This window comes from Episyrphus balteatus, chromosome 1 (assembly GCF_945859705.1).
Source record: "Episyrphus balteatus chromosome 1, idEpiBalt1.1, whole genome shotgun sequence".
NCBI lineage: Eukaryota > Metazoa > Arthropoda > Insecta > Diptera > Syrphidae > Episyrphus > Episyrphus balteatus.
In genome coordinates, this window is record NC_079134.1 from 101,389,411 (window position 1) to 101,409,928 (window position 20,518).

General features: G+C 33.7%; 1 protein-coding gene across 3 annotated transcripts in view; it reads right to left on the reverse strand.

The window, feature by feature from the left end:
* LOC129916360 (POU domain, class 6, transcription factor 2) overlaps window positions 1–20,518 on the reverse strand; it is a 167,685-nt gene that overhangs the window by 3,454 nt on the left and 143,713 nt on the right. For all 3 annotated transcript variants that reach the window (XM_055996249.1, XM_055996240.1, XM_055996256.1), the window contains 8 exons: window positions 14,659–14,869; window positions 13,800–14,387; window positions 12,837–13,731; window positions 12,391–12,716; window positions 6,929–7,109; window positions 1,625–1,678; window positions 775–858; window positions 554–702 (listed from right to left, as the gene is read on the reverse strand). In XM_055996249.1, the coding sequence (XP_055852224.1) occupies window positions 554–702; window positions 775–858; window positions 1,625–1,678; window positions 6,929–7,109; window positions 12,391–12,716; window positions 12,837–13,731; window positions 13,800–14,387; window positions 14,659–14,869 (2,488 nt within the window). The remainder of the gene's footprint in view (window positions 1–553; window positions 703–774; window positions 859–1,624; window positions 1,679–6,928; window positions 7,110–12,390; window positions 12,717–12,836; window positions 13,732–13,799; window positions 14,388–14,658; window positions 14,870–20,518) is intronic.

Here is a 20,518-nt window from a genome sequence, read left to right on the forward strand (position 1 = left end):
TGTAAATAATAGCTACGTTCCTTTGGGAACATTTATCTACTGCTTAGTACTTAAAACTACTTTGAACTGCTTTTGCTATATTGAAAAAGTAGTTCAAAGCAGCGTCCACATTGACCAGTTTGTCAAGAAAAGATTGATTTAGAAAATGCTTAATGTTCTATAAAAATAATCACAAACGACAACCAACTGTTTCAATAGTTAAAACTGACTATTTTATAGTTGATTAAAAATATTCACATATAAAAGTAATGAAACGAAGTATGCTGATAGACCAACTTAAGGGTCCTCAGAATTTGGTAACTTGTTCATCCCAAATCCTTATGGTTTTGAATGCAGTTCTTGTGAAATTTGGAAAAATCCCTACTTTGCAAAAACTTCCAAAAATCATAAAATCATAAATTGCAAAAAACTTAAAAATCGCCATAAATTCCGGCAGTTTTTTGTAGTTTTATCAAAATTTTGAGAGTGTTTGGGCAAAACTGACTTCAGATTCGGATTCAGCGGGTCGATAAACAAAAAGATAGGTAGGGCCGGTCACGTAAATAAAACTTACCTGATGGATGTGTATTTCTTTCAAAATGTGCATTCAGCAGTTCTAAAGCTTGGGGTGTAAATGAAGTCCTTCTTTTTCTTTTCTTAGATGGTTCAACACCTATATAATCTGTTAAATGGTTTTGACCAGTTTTGTACCGGTTCCAGTGACTGATATATAGAAAAAGTTCTTAAATAGATTAGAAAATTCTATATGGTACAAAAATAGTGATTAAATCTAACCTTTCTTCAGCTTCCTTCATCCATCGCTCTAGGACGGGCTTAATTTTTTGGGCACTCTTTGGAGTTATGTCCAGTTTTTCAAACCTGTTAAATTAAAGAATTATTTAAAAATATGCTTATTTTCAAAATAAGAAAAATAACTTAAACACATACCTATGTATATGTGCATTATTAGTGCCAGGACATTGTCATCTGTTATTTAAATATTTTTTTCCAATTTTTTTTAAGCAAATAATAAAATAAAGAAATTAAACACTTTGTTTCGGAAGAAATTTAAACAAATCTACAAATGGCAATGCCCCACCAGATTTTTTTTTACAAAAACTAGCACATACACATACATTTTGATCAGGTTATTCATTTTTATCTAAGTATTTCAGTAAAATATTTGAAAAGATACTTGCTAAAAACAATGTTTCAGTACACAATTATGTAAGTAAATCGAAGTTTCTTCTGTGACCTAATTTTTTTTGTCCAATGAATAGTGATTTTTTTTTGCAAAACACTTAACCCCCACACTGCAATATTGTAAGGTGATTTTAATTATTCGCAAAAAAAAACTCATTCATGTGCTTTATTTTGTTACTAAAAATGCAAAAAATGTATACTGAAACTTATTTGTTTATTCTTATATGTATTTGAGAAATTGCATGTTTCTCAAGAGGGAAGTAAAATGTCAGAAGTTAAGTTTGAGCTTAATTAGACTAGCTAAAATATGCAAATTCTTTTTGTCGTCAAGGAATTTATTTTAGGTACCAATCTTACACTTAATTTAAACTTTAATATGACAGAAAAAAAAAAAAACAAATTAAAAGCAAATAAAGAAATGAAGTTTTGTATTTTAACGTACATATTTTGTTGTTGAGATGATAATTGTGCAGCATACATCTGGGCGGCTAGGGCGCTGTTGGTTTCGATTTGAGGAAAGTCCATATGCACACATCCATGGTAGAGTTATTTGTTTGAAATTGATTCGTTAACGATTTTGATTTATACATATTTTATTAATTCCGAAAAAGAAATAAACGTAAAATTTAATTTTTTACTGAAAAAAATATAAAGCTTTTTTTATTTAAAAATGTCCTGGCACTTAAATTTAGGAAATGTTATTCGATGTTAAAAAAAAAAATAAAAGGTTTGCAGCTCAGTCCTTATGTTTATAATGTCTATTGTAATAGTCTAGGTTTAGTGATAAATAATTGATAAGAAAAAATAAGTATATTGTTTTTCTGATTGAGGTCACCTTTATATAAAGTACATGTTTGGTAAAGTGTTTCATAAAGAGCCAACTGCGAAACTATATTTTCTTCGCAACTTTTTCTTGGTATTTATCATGTCTATATTTTTTTAAAGTATCAAAGTTTGAAGTATCTCACTTGAAGGCACTTTGAAAAAAGTTGGAAAACAGTTGTGTTACTACCTGATTGAACACATGACTTGAAATGTCATTAAACTTAAGAACAGACGGGTAAGGACAAGATTTCCTTTTGCTATTGATAAAATTCCAACAAAATGTTGGATTCATTATCAGATCTCTTTGCACCTTCTGAATATAATTATGATACCTATTAAAAATATCCCTTGACTCACAATAAGCTTTGAAATTGATAAATGTTGGAGTTTGTTTAAAAATTGACCATAACTTGTTTCTTCGACTTTTTAAACTTTTGATTTCACTATCGTACCAATCTGGAACATAAGATCTTGATTTAACAATCTGTAATACTGCATGACATTTTTTTTCTGAGTATATAACCCAGATCACACTTAAACGTCTCTTTCATTATGCCGGGACACCCCTTAAAGCTTAAATGACCCATAGGCGGCGAGCGCCCTAGGAAAAATATGAAAAATTCACTGGTCAGTTTTCTGGCATTATCAATGAAAAAATACATAGTGTAAAAAAACTAAAAATACGCTTTTATCACGTAATAAAAACTATAAGATAATTTAATTGCCTTACAGGAAATGGCTTTATTCAAAACTTTATGAACGAACAATCAACAAAAATGTGCTCTATGCTTTTTGATCTTACCATTTCCTATAAGTCAATTAAATTATTTTATAGTTTTTAGTGCGTGATAGATAAAAGCGTATTTTAAGTTATTTAAACTATGTATTTTATTTTTTACTTTTTATTCTTATCATGATTGAAAGTAGGCTCAATTCAACTTGGGTTGTATTAACCTCCAAAGCCCCTCTCTTTCGTTCGTACCTGCAAGGCTAAAATTGATTAGATGAATGCCCCTCCCCAAGGTCCACACCACTAAAATATTGTGTTGTCATCCGAACTATATATAGTCGATGTAAAGCAAAATTGTTCTAAGTCACAAAAAGCAAATGTTACAGGAGACGATTATTAAGTTTCAGATTGGTTTAAAGCGACAATTTTCTGCTCGTTTGCCATTAAAGTTATGTTTTTTATAAAGTTTGTCCTATTATCTTGAATAAATTTTACAAGTTTACCTCATTTGTAGGTACATACTATTTTTAAATATTTTTTAAAACTAAAAACCCAAAATCGGACATAGAACAATTCCTATACAAGTTCGTTTTTTCCTTAAATAAAAAGTGGACTTAGAACAAAATATGATGGGACTTAGAACAATCAAAAATACTCCCCAGGTTCCGGACCACTAATGTATTGTTGTTGTCATCCGAACTACATAATATGTACAAAGTTTCAGTTCGATACGAAAATTGGAAGTGGGTCAAAACTTAGTTCCAAGATTTTATTACATTATTCTTAGTTAGTTACAAGTGAAGCTAATAAAAGTGTATTAAAAAAGTTTTAAATCAGGGTTAATCCAGGATTGTGTCACTTTATTGTACCCTCATTAACTCTGAATTGATTGAGAAATAGATATAGTTTTAGAATATATTTTTTAAATAGCATGTTGTTTTGAAAACATATACTTTAAATTGATGCCGAAGTTGGGCAAATGACGAAAAAAATGGAATTTTTGAACTTTGACAGGTTATAAATTCTAAGTAGTTCAACCGAGTTACATGTTTTATACATTGTTGAAAAGTTATATTTATCTTCTATCAGAAACTGTAAAAAAAAATCGAAAATGGGTAAAAAATTGTCGAAGCTAGAATTTTTTCAATGGGTGAAGGTCCAAAAAACCGTTTTTTGCCCGTTACTCCAGATTTTGGGGGTTTTAGGGGATTTTCAAATACAGTTTCGTAATCAGTGCGACTAGCTCTACAAAACCTGATAGGTCTCCGCCCGTGTATATTACGTGATAACGTGATAAGAAAACCCGTATTTTTTTCCATTATCTTTCGAATGGCATTTCTTCATCACCACTTTGACACTTTGAATTGCGCACTGCAAACAATTTCAGGCGGAACGCAACGGGAGAACATGGCGTCTCTTTTTCGCCAAAAATGGTTTCCTTAGAAAAAAAATTTTCCCAACATGTTTTTCTGTTTTTAAATAAAAGCAGTGAATTTTGAAAACAAATTAGGTTAGGATAGGTAGAAACGGCTGTCAGGAAAACGACTGAGAAACTTTGAACCCTTATTGGTCCGTTGTACCATGATTTTGTAAGGGATTAGGGAGACGGAAGGAGAGACTATGACTATGATTAAGTATTTCACCTACTCCGTCATTTGTTTTAGAATCACCTGTGTAGAAATGAATTATTTCATCTCTCAGGAACTCGGCGGCGTTGTCCCATTCTAATCTGTTTGGAATCGTGTGTTCATATAGTTATTGCCAAAAACCAATTGTGGGGTGGTGTAGTCAGAGTGACTGTGGATTAATCCGAATGAATTCAGAATAATTGTGTGGCCAATTGAGTTATTGGTCCATTGAGAGATGGCTTCGAGACGAATAACTGTACTCGTGGCCACTTGCCTGCTGAATATATCTAGGGGTGGAAGATTGAGTAATATATCTAGAGCGGCGGATGGTGTCGAACGGAGATACACATGCAGGCTGAACGTTGGACTTTGCTAAGCTTGTTGCGATATGTTACTTTTTCCAGACCAGTCCACCAAACTGCGACCCCGTAAGTGAGAATAGGTCCGATGACCGCAGTTTATAGCCAGTGAGTTATTTTTGGGGACAGTCCAAATTTGTTCCCTATAGCATTTTAGCAAGAGAAGAAAGCCTATATGGCTTTTCTTATTCTTTCTTGTTTATTGGTTGTCCAGTTTAATTTAATATCTAAGATAAGACCCAAGTATCTGGCTTCACTTGAGAAAGTTAGTGGAATACCATTAAAAGAGGAAGGGTCAAGTTGTGGAATTTTATATTTCTTTGTAAAGAGGACATGTTCTGTTCTTTGAGGATTTACGCCTAATCCACAGTTTGCCGTTCATTTAAGTAGCTTGTTGAGATTAGTTTGCATAAGTTATATTATAGTATGGAGATGTTTTCCTGATACAGTAATAGCGATGTTGTTAGCGTAAACAATCACTTTGAATCCATCTACTTTTAGATTGACTAGTAGTTCGTTGACCACCAAGTTCCACAGGAGTAGGGGGAAGTACCTCTCCTTGTGGTGTACCTCTGCTACAGATATTCTTGCTGAGAAGTCTCCTAGAGTTGAGTTTTTGATTCTGATTTTTAGCATAAGATTATAAGGATATATTAGCTCATTACTCAGTGAGCTATCGTGCATTTGTGGTTGCTATGTTGCTGGCGTTGTTGAGTACGCATTCGATATCAAGGAATGCAACTTAAGTGAAGGAATATTCAATAGTGCGTACTACGGAGTGTAGTGCCGTTTCAACCGATTTCCCTTTACAATAAGCGAGTTTTGCTGTAAACTCTCATCACATATTTTTTATAGATCAAATTAAGTTTTCCAAAATGGCGGATTTCATCAAGGGTTGGTGGTAGTATCCTAACACGGGTAAAAATGGAATTCCGCCGCACCACGTCCGCAGCACTTTTTGACCGCCGCTATTATCAGAAATTTCTTTTGCGGCGCACCACCGCTGCAGCACGTCCGCACTATGATCAAAAATTTCTAAACCGCCGCACCACCGCTGAACCACGTCCGCACCATTTCATTTTGAAAAAATGAAAAATATGAAAACAAATCGCTGTACCAACGCCGCCGCACCACGACTACAGCACGTCCGCACTTTCATTTTGAATGAAAAATTCGGTGCACGACCGCCGCATCACGACTGCAGCACTATTTTATTTTGAATGAAAAATAATTCTATTCTCCTACTTATACAAATGTTTAAGTCGTTTTCAAAGTTATTTTGACTTAAGTAGCAAATTGCCAGTTCATGCAAACATGACTTGGTCGGCGAGTGGTTAAAGCGTTGGACTTCTAATTCAAAGTGGTCAGGTTCGAATCTCTTTCTCGTCGCTAGTTTTTTTTTTTATTTTTCAAAATTCAAAAATTATGTATCATGGTGCAGCGAATTTTTCACACAAAATGAAATAGTGCGGACGTGCTGCAATCGTAGTGCGGCGGTCGTGCACCGAATTATTCATTCAAAATTAAAAAGTGCGAACGTGCTGCAGTCGTAATGCGGCGGTCGTGCAGTGAATTTTCCTGCAGACGGCGCGCCGCGGCGGTGGGGCGGCGGTCAAGATTTTTTTCTTTAAAAATTCAATTTCTATTTTACTCGAGAAAAACAAGGACTTAATCTTTTCTAATTCCCTTCTTCTTCTTTTTCTAGGCGCTTTTATGATCTCGATGTCGAGGGGATCATAACTATCCCACGTTTCTGCTTCACACTAGTGATTCGCCGGGTTGACCTTAGAAATCGGCGCCAAGCCTCCCGGTTTTGTATTGTTCCATTTCTGAAGCCAACAGAATGCTGTTGCTTCTGCATTTCCTTGTACCAGAAGTTTTTAGGCCTACCTTTCTTATTTATTTCTAATTCCCTTCTTTGAGGTATTAAAAAAAATTCTTTCTATTCACAAAAAAGTCTTATCTTTTCCGTACTTAAAAGACAAGTATTTTTGACTAAATATTAAATTAGATACTGCATATTGGATAAGTTATCAACTAAAATTTTGATTTGATTTGAAAAAAAAAGCAGAAGATATTCTTTGTAAGGTAACTTTTTCCTAAATTTAAACCGAACTTCAATAAGAAAATGAAAATATGTATCTATACAAAATTATTTATAAATAGTAGAAATAGTTGTTTTCTCTGGTTACACTCTACCTCACCTGCATATGGCACTTTGACTATACGCGGGACCTTCAGTCACCGAAAGTGCCTGACCAACCTGTGTTTGTGTTAGGCCCAATGACAACCTCCGCAGTTTAAATGCTTTCGCAAATTCTTTAATCTCATCCAAATCAATGCCATCTACAACATTGCTGGTCGCTTGATTGATGGTTTGTTCATCTGAAAGAATCACAGAAAGAAAATAAAAAAGTCATGATTAAAGTTTACATAGGTATATAGTCTGCAACAACAACAAAGCCCAGCTAAAATATTTAATTTGCAAGGTATACAACACCCACATCAAAAGCACTACTAATTACGACTAATTACTAGCCGACCTTCATTACTTTGTTTACTGCAGCAGTTGGTAATATTATAGAGCAGGTACATATTTAATGGATAAAAAATTAGTTTATCCTGCAGACTTGACGCGCATATATTCATGGTAGCTAGCAGCAGCTTAGGTACAAAATTAATATAGCTTCGCTAAGACAGACCCTTCCTTCATTGCTGCTGAAAACAACAACAGCAACACAACAAATAATTAGCTTAGTGCAACGTAATTGATGGCATAATGCATATTTAATTGTATAATCGAATATCGGTTGTTAGCTGTTGTGTTGCGCCGTAATTAGTGCATGTCAAGCAGTTAAGAAGGTAAAGTCATCTGAATTTTATAACTGTTAGTAGAAAATGTATATGTATTTCTTGCAAATTTTCAAATGCATAAAATACATACATACATTAACACATAGTGATGTCGCGTTGCTGCAAAACGACGATAGTAATGTGACAAGCAACGAACCCTAAACACAGCTAACTTTACAGAGTTCATGTAGTTTACACCGAAAAAAAAAATTAAAATCAAGCCTGTCTGCAGGCCAAAAATAAAAAAAAATAGAAAAAAAAAGAACTCATATACGCAGTTTATGTTTTGATGACATTAGCCGTGTTTTTGTGGTAACTCAGTATTTTACTAAGTGAACTTTTTATGCTGTAAAATACAACAAACGATTGCTCTTCTTTATTTAATAATAATTCATTTTTTATAATTTTTACGCTTTATAGATTCTTAATTCTTATACCAAACAAAACTTTTTCACCAAGTTTTAAAAATTAATAAAATATAAGTCAGCTGTTATGATACCTTTCACACACACAACTAAACCCATCAAAAAAACACCCTTTCACCAAAAATATTTTTAGGAACTTTATAACCTTTGTCCCTGCTTTATCTAAAACCTTAGTGTAGCATGTTTTTCACATGGGTTTCGGTTATATTTTACCTATTGAAGTAAAAAAACAATCACCTTTGTTTTCAACCGGCTATAACTTCTTAGAGCAATCGTATTGACTTTATTTTTATGTCATTAGATTCAGCATGTGTCATATGATGATATTCGACATTCGAGAAACAATTTTCTTCAGTATATTTTTGGCCTTCACCCCCTCCCTCTTGTCCGCGAAAAAAACACCCTTCCACCCAACTTTTTCTTATAGACTTTTTTTACCCTTGGTTCCATCCCAAAAGCAAACTTTTTGCCAAGTTTCATGAGTGTAAGATTTTTTTTTTTATTTATTTATTTTATGTACTATTTTACCTGTACTATAATCTTTTATTGTTGAAGGGTCAAAAATGTATAAGTTAAAAAAGAAAACAAATCTCAGTAAAACCTTGGCAGTCATTTATTGTTGTTTAGATACCGTGGAAAATTTTAGTGAGCTAAGTACTGAGTTACCAAAAAAATACCGCAATTGTAAGATATTAAGAAAGTGGTATTGAGAATTAGTCCTTGCTGCAAATAATAAATCAGGAGATATTCCTTTTTCCCAAAATGGTTGATTTGTGTAGGTTTAGCTATTCGAAAAAATGAACCTTGCACCAGCTTAATATTTTTTTGGGATGATTTAAAACAATCCATTCAAAATTGAGGCTATGAGAACAACAGTGGCGTAACCTATTTTTTTCAAAAATGAGCATTTCATTCAAAAATTTGTAAAAAGACAGATTTCTTTTTAGCAGTGTATCCTTGCATGTTGTTTCAAAATTCATAAATTATTATTTTCTTGCACCTCGAAGAGACGCAAAAAGTCTTTATCGACACATTAAGTTATCCCTTTACCATCGCTCTACTGATACAGTTTCTTTTCAGCTTTTAAAAATCAGTTTAGATTGCGAAACACGGCGAGGCGTTTATTTGCTTATGATTTTGTTTTTTAACTACTATAGTTTGGAGTCAGATTTCATTAAAATGTTTTATTTTAGCTATTCACATCACATTAAGATGAAGACTAAGACTAGAGATAGAGTATTAGTTCTGAAAGCCCAAAACCAGATTTATAATTGGAGGAAGAAGTCGGAAATTAATGTCAAATTCTACGTTTTTGTTTTCTTTGACTTTTTCATAATCTTTCATCCGTCGAGTGCGGTTGCGAGCGCTGTTCCCCTCCGTGTCATCCGACGCACGCTACAGTCAATTATAGTTCTACCTTAACACCGTTCATCAATTTTCATAGGCATTAAGATAATTATTGTGAGCACAAAATTTATAAGGATACAAAACAACTTCATAAGTTTTCAGTTTTGTAACGAATAAGGTTTTTGATAAAGGATGTCTGAATATAGTTTCATGTGTGTATGAGAATGGAAACATTTATTAAGTTTTCTCAGTTCCAATCTAATCTTATAACGAAGAAAAAGATATGGTGCAGTTTAGAATAATATGGAGAAACTTTTAATGATATCATTAGAAATAAATTAAGAAGTGAATAATGCATTTATAATCTAAACACCTTTATGTAACATACCTTTATGCATTTGAAGGTGACGTGAAATAATATCCCATTTGCCATTTCAAATGAGGCAGTATTTCCATGAGAAGGGTCTTATTTCAATTGCATGAGGATTAGGTTTAGAAATCAGGCCCCATTCAAGATAAAAATAATAGTCTAAGAGCCGGCAGCAAATTTCTCGCGCGAGAGGTATAATGATTTATAAATTTTACAAGGATGCCCATTTAAATTAATTTGATTACAAACATGTTAGTCTGAAGTTTTGTATCGGCGCCTATTCTGAGAAAAAGTGGTGCAGTTTTTTAAATAATTTTGGAACCAAAATTATGGGCCTTACAGTTCATCATTTTATGACATTTCATCATTCCCTGGAACCAAAACATTTGGTTCAAGTGAGCTAATTCGTTACCTTCTGTCCGAAAAATGCAATTGAAATGCAATGGAAGACCTTTTGTAGAGCTAGTCATATTTTTGGAATGATAATATAATCATTTAAAGAAACTGCACTGTTATTGCATTTTTTCTCAGAATCGGCGCCGATATGAACCACTGCCGCGGCGGAGCGGCGGGTTCACATGTTTGTTATCGCTCTTGATCTCTGGCGTACGTTAGGAAAATTGGAGGGGATAAAAGAGGAGATACCGGTTCAAATTGGTTTTAACTTTTTGGACATCACAATGAGAGGGGAAAATAGAGCATTCCACATTATTGTTGCTGAAGAACGAATCTCTACACTGTACGTCCTAAATTGGGCCCGAGGGTGACCTGATGACCATTCCTAGAAGCACGAGTGTTACGTTTAAAATATTTAATATATCTCTCTATCAGAATAGCCACTGCCTACTTATTACGAAAGTGAAATAAGACTACAACTCGGCGTTATTTTTTGAACTAAAGTTGGCCTTAGTTCACTTTGTAAAAGCGAAATAAGGCCAATTTAGAAAAGTTGGTCTTATTTCACTTTGAGAAAGTGAAATAAGGCCAATTTTTGAAAGTTGGCTTAATTTCACTTGGCCTTATTACACGGCCTTATTATTCACATTAAAATAATAAACACGTTTTAATTCAAACCAGACCCACGCTGTTGCGTTAGTTAACACGCTGGCGCTGGTGCACTTCATGTCATTATCAATGTCATTGTGCTTTGTAGGGAACACACTATGCATGTGTATTAAGAGATCAATAGGTGTATTTTTTTATTTCGATGCATGGGGCTTAACTGGACAAAAAAAACGCATCGGGGAAATCTTGGCAGTACACCATATTGAATGATCCGAAATCTGCAGCCACAAAAAAACATTAGAGTTGTCATATATTCGTTTTCGGGTTTTTCTTGTATTTTGCTTGTGTTTTACAAAGAGATACAAAAATGTAGATATGCTAGCAAAGCTAGTTAAATAGATTTTGTCATTCCAAACGTCAGTTTTCACGTTTGTTAACCAATTCTAAACAATTTATGAAAAAATTGGTTTGGTAGTAGGTAGTACAGATTTAAAACTCTTCAAAAAGTTAAGTCGGAGAGAAATCTCCGGGCTAAGCAACTTAGCCCGAGGGGCTAAGGTGTTGTTCATTTAACATTTAAATTGCTTAGCCCAGACTGCGTTTTTTTTCAAGTTTTTTTTTACCCGGAGGTAAAAAAAAACGCACCTAGTGTATGTAGCTTAACACTTTCAACGCATCTACTCTGGAAAATAATTTCTCACTCATCGCAACATTTTTTAACTACGATTTCGTTAGGGTCAACAAAGTTTGAGCAGCGCTATCATTCACTCTATTTTGTTGTTTTGTGATCATCACAAATCAACATAATGTGGACGCAGCTCGAAGTGGTTTTCTGTGTATTTTAGGGTCATATTATGGGTGCGGTAATTTTTGCAACTGGTAGGTCTCACTGATTTGAAAAAAAGTCTGCCTGTACTGAAAGTCTTTGTTGGACAGATTAAAGCGATATGATCATTCCAGAACAAATTTCAAAAGTGAGTTTTGGAAAGAATTTTTGTATAGAATGGAGTTATCACAAAAACATATAAAAACAATATAAATCAGAACAAATTTTCACCAATAATTCTTCATCTGTTAAAATTAGAAGAAGAAATTCCAAAATCTAACGAAAGAGGATTAAACGTTTTAATAATTTTGGAATATAGAATGCTCCATTTAATTCTAGGTACCTAATAATGAATGCATGTAAGAGTAAGTATACCGTGATTTTTACTTTGAATTCTCTTTTTGTTGACATAATTCATATTGCATACGTAAAAATTGGTTTGGTAGTAGGTAAGGTATATAATATAAATACTCATATAAATACTCAATCTTGTCATTGTATTCGTATTTTGATTTTTTTTATGGTTGATCTAAGGTTACAGAAATTTTTAAGAAAAAACTTAATTGAACTGTGAGAATTTAAATAACTATTATACGAAATACATATCTATACCGAGGTATGTATTTCGTACTCTTTTGAAAGATGAACCCTTTTTTTGTGTATTGAACGGTTAAAAAAAATACAGAAATTCTATATTCTTATTAATTATTATTAACGAATATACCTATAACATGTTAGGAAATTGACATTGATATTTTTTATAACAACCAAACATAACCCTTCCCGCGAATCCAATGCAAAGCTAGTCAAGGTAAAAGGAGCAAAATAATGAATACTTACGTGGTGAATCTACCAGCAAATCTGTGCCCGACCCATCGGTTCCATTCGGTGAGATTTGTTGCTGTTGTGGCATTCCCACTGACGTCGATGATGAAGGACTCATTTTTAATGAATTCCCTCCAGGATGTATATGGTGATGGTGACCTCCACTGCCACCAACATGCAACGGATGATGAGAGTTCGGTTGCTGTTGATGATGTTGCGATTGAGACTGCGACGTCAACGATGACGACGACTGATGGTGTGGAGGGGATAGTGAAGACGATTGGGTTGTACTTGGACCATGGGATTTGGTTATCGTTAATTCGCCATTGGTTGATGTAAGTCTGGTAGTCGTCATGGATGCAGTGCATGTAATAAGATAGAGAAAACACATTCACGAAATAAGTATGACTAAATCGAAGGATTGAGTTTTCGATTTGTCGAAACAGACAGGCATAGCTCACCTATTGATGCTACTAAGTACACTGGACGCAGACGCTTGCTGCTGCTCTCGCTGCTGCTGTTCTCGTGACTGATGTTGAATATTAGATGGCGATGGAGTGGACATTGAAGTTAGATGTTGACTGCCAGCAGGAGAGTGACTTCGAAACAACTGCGAGCTCAGTGGTGAGGACGAATAATGATTACTCGATGATGCACAGTTGTTGCCATTGCCACCGCTACTCAGAGCCATTAGAACAGGGGACATGGATGATTTCTCAGTCTGTTGCTGATTACTCAGATTAATTCCTGACGGGCAATCGCGTTTAGGACTTTGTTTGAGGTGAAGAGGCATGCTTGCTTGGGAGCTTCCAGCTGGTGGTTGTGGTGACATTGAAGGCGACCTTCGGCATGGCGATGATGAACTGAAGTGACGAAGTGGCGGCGATGGCGAATGTCGCGAGCTGATGGAAGTTGCTTCTAACTTTGGCGAAAGGTGATGATTGTCAGTCGATTGAAGTTGTTGGTGGTGGTGATGCAGATGCTGCAACGTGTGACCCGCACGATGGGCCTGTGATTGTTGATCACGCTGTTGTTCCTGTTTGATCTGCTGCATGTGAAAGGATTTAGCTGCAGCTGCAGCGGCTGCCGCCGCAGCTGCTTGTTGGTGATGATGGTGAACGTCTGCTGCGGTCGCTAGGTGGTTGGCAGCAGCTGCTGCAAACAACTCCGGGTGAAGAGCAGCTAATAGCTGCTGAACTCCATTCGAAAATAGATTACTTTTAAGAAGACTTTGGGTGGGGGGAAGTGGGGGCAAGGGTGTAGCAAATGTTCCACTACCAAAATTCTGTCCAAATTGTTCGTTGGTATTAATTTGTTGACTCACGGGGATGGTTAGGATTGTTTGCACAGCAACTCCTGAAGAAAAAAAATTATGTATTTATTTTCAATACATTAAAAACAGTCGTGGTATTCAATTAAAGTACCTTGCTCTGTAGGTATAAGCAATTGCGCCCCCTGAACACCTTGAACTAATTGTCCTGATGCCAAAATTAATTGTGGCATTTGTGTACCAGCACCTGGCGGACTACAACCACCTGCAATTAAATTACTGGCCACAGGTGATGTTCCCACTCCAGCTATAGTTTCACCACCAGGGGATGGTGATGTTGCTGTCCGACCGGATGTAGATATAGATAATGACGAAACTGGCAGCGATGATGATGACGACGATGTAGAAGTTGATCCAAGTGAACCATGGGGTTTATTAGTATTGATACTGTTAGTCGAACCAGTTGATGATGATAAATTTGCTGCTGCTGATGCGACTGCTGATGTTGTTGAGCCTATGCTCAAATTCAAAGGTGAATTTAAAGCTACTGCAGACGAGATACCAGCTAATCCCCGAAGGCTGGCAAGTGCCGCAGCAACTGGAGGAACTACAACCGGCGAATTCGATTGCTGGTGATGGTGGTTGTGTTGCTGCTGTTGTTGTTGTTGTTGCTGCTGCTGATGATGTTGATGTTGCAGGGTTGCAAAATTTTGTAACTTTTGCAAATTTATCATGTCTTGCACTGCATTGGTGAGATATATAAAAAAGAATGTTTAATTGAAACATATAAGACTTTTTCATTAATAGAGCTTCGCAATTTTGTGTAAGGATGTATTCATAGCATAGACAGGTGATTATTTTTAGGAAACTTATTTCCCTTACTAAGGGATGCATATTGTTTGCCTTTAGAGAATTAGTAGTTATGTATCATTTGTCCATGCACTAAAATATACCCTTACTCTTTATGGCTTAAATTATGCAGTGGGGTAAATTGGACATCGATATGTACTCACTAGTTCCATTGAGATGTGCATGAGCTGCCGCAGCCGCCGCTGCTAATGTTGAAGCATCGGTTTGGTCATGGGTTGGTGATAAACCTTCTATATTTCCAGTTGATGCAGTTGACATATTGTTTGTGAAATTTTTATAAAAATCTATGTCTTTCAGTGAGTGATTGGTGGCGGGTGATGTTGTTTTCTGAATTGTCATTTCTTTATCGTAATCCTAGAAATCAAAGAAAAAGTGCTCTTCATTAGAGTGTTTGCAATATATGTATGTATAATGTTCACAGTAAAAATGTAGTATATTTATCAATGACAATCATATTAAAAAAGTACCTAGCACTGAAATATTAAAATTTACCCTCTAGGGAATCACCAAACACTGCAATTCTGCAAAGTTTGAACCAAATCACCATACTGCTATGGGCTGTTTGTTGCCTGATTCAATATTGCGAGAAGACGGACGAGAATGTTTCGTTTTTCTCAAAGCTTAATTTTTTTTAATCATTTTAAAATTGTTAGAAAATACGACACTTCACAATGCTACGCTTTTTTATTCAAGTAATGCAAACAAAAAAAAAAAAATAAAATGTTCTACTGGGTCACACGATATTGCTCTTAAAGTTGAAGTTGCTTATAGTTTTTAACTTTTTATATTAAAATTTGGAAAAATGTAAAACTCGTTCTCTAAAGGCAAAGATGCATTTTTAGAAACAAAATCTAAACCGTTTTTTTTTTTTAAATAGTTACCTACATAAAATAATTTTTTGAAAACAAATTTTATAAATATACAGTTTTACGTCATATTGTAGCTGTTGTTTATGAACAACCACACCCAAAATAAAAAAAAACAAAATGATTGTTTCCATATCCCATTTTTGAAAATTTGATTTTTCAAAAAAAACTTCAGTTTTTTTTCTTTTTATTTTTTTATTTTTGAAAATTTGTGCTTATGCATAATAACACAGAAAATTTTTAAACCGTGTTAACTGCCATGGCCCAATAACGAATGACTCCGTCATGCGTTCGACTGACAGCTCGATTAAAGCCCATGTATTTTTCAGGGGCGTATACAGGTTTACTTCTTGCGGGGGTCATGTCGAAATTTTTTTACAACAATTTTTTATAGTTTAAGCCTAGTATACAGTTCTTTTTGATAAAAACAAAAATAAGTGGTGAAGAAAAAAATTTTTTAGACCTTCCTGTTCTAAAAAAAAAACATTGTGTTTCGATATTCGATTCAATAAATTTGTCTAAAACGAATCGCATTTAAAAATAAATTTATTTAAAATTGAATGAAAAAATTGAGTTTGGAGTTTGATATATCAAATCGAGTTAAGAAAATAAAGTTTCTTCTTTGTTTTATATAAAGATGAAAAAGACGGGGAATTTTCAAAATGATAAGAAATACCTGTCTATAAATTTTGAAAAAAAAATTGCTTAAATGCTTTGATGACATATACAAACCTTAAAAATATTTCAATTTTTGCAAAAAACGGCAACGCCATATTTCTGTTCTCAGCATTTTTTGAGAAAAAAAGAGGTTGTCTGTGAAGCCGGTTTACGGACGATGATTTTACGTGATAACGTCGTACGAAAACAGGTTTTGTGCTTTTTTTTAAATGAGTCATTTGAACCGTTTATTTATTTCAAACAATCATAATTTACAAGCTAAAATAAATTACCTTTTTTTCTTTTCTCATTTATATTAAGAGTATTCACGTAACGAGATAATTTTCTACTTTGCAGAAAAATAGAAAATTCCGCAAAAGGTTTAAATGAACACCCCAGCAGAAAATAATTGCGTAAACAAGGGAAACAAACAGCTGTTTGTTAAACGTCAAATTGAACTTGTTCAATTAAAAAAAATAAGTCAAGCTAATTTTGCAAATACTATGCAACAATAAAAAAATGTAATTTGCTCAAATAAAATAATATTCTCTTTTCAATATTAACATATTTTATTTGTGGTTATTTGAATAATAAGACAAAAATCGCGTTCAAAAAGATATTCCAGATACGGGGATCCCAGATAGCCTATCCGATAGGTGATTGAACACACCCAAAGTTTATCTGATTTTTTTTTCTACGGTTTCTGCTTCAAATTTTTGAGATAAAATTCTATGATTTGCGGAATATTTTTCCCATACAAATTTTAACAGCTCATTTCTACCGATAGAAAATTCTACAGTTTCTAAGGGTTTTCGGGGTTTACGTGAATACTCCTATTAATTTCTTAATTTTAAAAGCTTACAAAAAAATTATACCATTAAAAAGCCAAATATTTCTTCTAAAGAATAAAACCATTTTTTAATTTTTGCAATGTGCAAAAAGTATTAAAATAATTTATTTAAAACAATCGTTTCTTATGAAATAAATGATATAATCACTTCCATCAACCAAAATTCCATGATATAACAACCTATAATAAATTTTACACCACCTGAAATGAAAGCTTATTTCTTCAGCTCAAATTATATATATCGATCATGTCTGTTAGACACCTACAAAAAGAGCTAGAATTTTTTGAGCTCGATCAATTTTCATCAAAAAAAGCAAAAAAAAAAAACATATAGTTTTATCTTTTCACGCTAATGAATCAATTTTTTTAATGACAACCTATAAAAAATTTAATTTCATGTGAAAGCTCATTATTTCACCTTTCAAATAACGTTTCAATCTTATTTCTGCGATGCCTTGAAAAAAAGTAAGAATTTTTTAAAGCCAACCATAGCGAAATTCCAAACTGAGATTACGGTACTTCCCACACTGGTGGCTGGTCATGGGCAACAGATCTCCACAGGTGTTTTGAAGTAATTCTGAAGTTTTTTAACATTAGGTGTGTTTTTTATTACCACCGGTCTTAACTGGACAAAAAAACGCAGTCGGGGCTGAGGAATTTACATGTTAAATGCAACAACACTTTAGCCCCTTGGGCTTAGCTGTTAAGCCCGGACAATTCTCTGGGTTTAGCTGTTAAGCTTGTAGTGAATGTTCAGTTATGTGTGATATATCAAATAAAAGGTAATATCATCAGGATGCTTAATAAAGTCAAATCATAAAGTCATATTTGTATCTGCTCTAGATATTATCTTTTGAAAAATAGAACTTTAGTTTACCGTTATCTCAAAATTGTGGCTACAAAATTGATTGAAATTTGCACAGATATAGTCCTGTCTATTATCTATCTACAGTATAAACTTTATTCATTTATCTGTTGAAGATATTATTAGGTCAAAAATCGTTTTAAAATACCAATTTTTTGCACATGTATGCGCACAATCATAGATACATATATGTTCTAAAAGTTTGAGATTTCTTGAACGCTACGAAAAATTTAAGAAAATAAAAATTCACCAAAAAATACCCGAAAATAAGTAGGGGTGTTTCAAAAATTCATATTTCAAAACGCAGAGATTTAAGAAAAAATCCGTATTAGACGCCTAACTTTTTTTTTTATTATCTTTCGAATGACGTTTTTTAAATTGTCAAAACAATTTACCCTACCTATAATCACTACTTCGTCAAAGGTCTACTTGATGTTTTAGTTTTAGAAAACCATTTATTACTAGATTTTGAAATTTTTTAGAATTTTTTTGATACCATTGTCAGTCTTGTTATAAATTTATCTATTTATCGATTAAACTCTTTACATTGTCGCGTTTAGAAAATAGCCAATTTTTTGCAATTTTGTTTTACCCCTATTTACCCTATAAAAAGATGGAATTTTTTTAGATCCTTCAAATGTATTGAACTCTAGGTTATTATCTTTCAAATAAGCTATAGAAGATTTTTGTATCTCTAATAGTTTATTTTTAATTGAAATTTTTACCGCACTGCGAAAGTGCGAGAGTGGAAAGGGAGAAAATGGCGTCACTTTTTTGTGTTGGTTGCCATGGTTCATCGATTTGTAAGACGTTATCACGTCAAAAACTTTTGCACTTTTGTTAGAATCAACGTCTAGGGAATTACGTATACCTTAATAGCTCGATGTACAGATGGACGAATACATGCACACTGCACTTTTTTTTTTTTTTTTAAATGAGCGCGCACTTAAGGGGTTTTAGGTACCCTTAATATGTATGTATACACAGTACGAGCTTTAGGAAAAGAGGAAGGGATGTAAAAGGAGATACCGATGCACATTGGTTTTATTTAAAGTTCTGAACATCAAAATGGGAGGGAAAAGCTGAGGCGGGTAATGCATTCCACATTCTAGAAGTGGGACTAAAGAAAGAATCTCTGTATTTGACGGTACGTCCGAAATTGGGCTCAAGTGTAAACTGATGGGCATTCCTTGAAGTACGAGTATTACGGTTGAATTGTTTAAGGGGAGGAATGCAGCTAGCTATTTCATTAGAACATTTTTTAAAAAAGTACCTATAAAATAAGGACAGGCAAGATACATTCCGGCGGTGCTCAAGAGGTGGTATTGTATCAGTGATGGACCTATCATTTTAAAAGCTCTATTTTGAATTCTATCCAAATAACTCAAGTGGGTCTTAGGAGCACCTGCCCAGATATGGGAATTACATATACTCGAGCTTTGGACGAAACTTAAATTAAGGTGCGATCCGCTTGATTCTATGTGGTCTGTTTTCTCCATGTGGATTTAAGCTTAACATAGACCAAAAGTAAGTAACATAAAAGTTAGTAACATAGGGTACAGTTGCCTATTTGCGGCCGTCTCCAGTTTCCAGCCACCTTTCGGAAAATCGTTATAACTAGTGATTTCGTAGGCTTTATTCAAAATTTTTGCTCTTATGCTGTTCTCTTATATGTAAGAACAGCATAAGAGCGAAATTTTGGAATAAGGCCTACGAAACCACTTGTTAAATATAACAATTTTCCGAAAAGTGGCCGGAAACTGGAGACGGCCGCAAATAGGCAACTCTACACTAATAAGCCAAGCAACTGAATATATCTCGGAAAATAAAAAAGATAGCGGAAAGATTTAAATAGATTCAATGGCAACACGGAGAAAACGGGTTGGGTTCAAAATTCTGCCGGGGTCAAAATTCTTTTGTCAAAATTCTGCTTTACAAAATTCTGCTTTCAAAATTCTGCTTTTCAAATTTCTGTTTTTCAAAATGCTGTATTTCAAAATTCTGTTTTTCAAAATTCTGCAAAAAATTAAAAAAGGGTTAGGAAAATGTTAAAAAGCGCGCGCTTTTTTAATTTTTTGCAAAATTCTGTTAAATCATCTTCTTGAAAAATTATCTACTTATTTGATTACTTACCTACATAATTTGTCATTCTTTGAATGCATATTAATTTTTGTTTTATAAATGAATAAATGAAAATATTAAGAAAAGGTTTCAATACTAAACATCTCCGAAAATAATTCAAAATTTTTTCATTTATCAAATAAAGATGAATATTCAAAAATTTGAATAAGAAAAGGAATATTTTGTATCAAACAACATCGGTTCCAATAAGTTATAGATTTTATTTGAAAGAAAGTCAGTCTATGCAAAAATATTTGCGACACTTAAACAAAAAAATTTAGGAAAGTACCAATGTTGAATTACATTAATGAGGTTTTTTTTTCTTTAGTCAGCGCATCTGCTAAAAAAAAAAAAAACAGAATTGGCAGAATTTTTTTGTTTAAATATAATGCTGGCAGAATTTTGAAAAGCAGAATTTTAAAAAGCAGAATTTTGAAAAACAGAATAGAAAAAAAGCAGAAATTTGAAAAACAGAATTTTTGCTAAAAAAGCAGAATTTTGAAGCCAGAATTTTGACCCGATCCCGGAGAAAACATACCACATAGAATTAAGCGGATCGCACCTTAATTTAAGCGGATTTCTGCATGGTTTTTTGCTAAGATGACTTTCACCCTAAATCAAGGTGACATCACCTTAAATTAAGG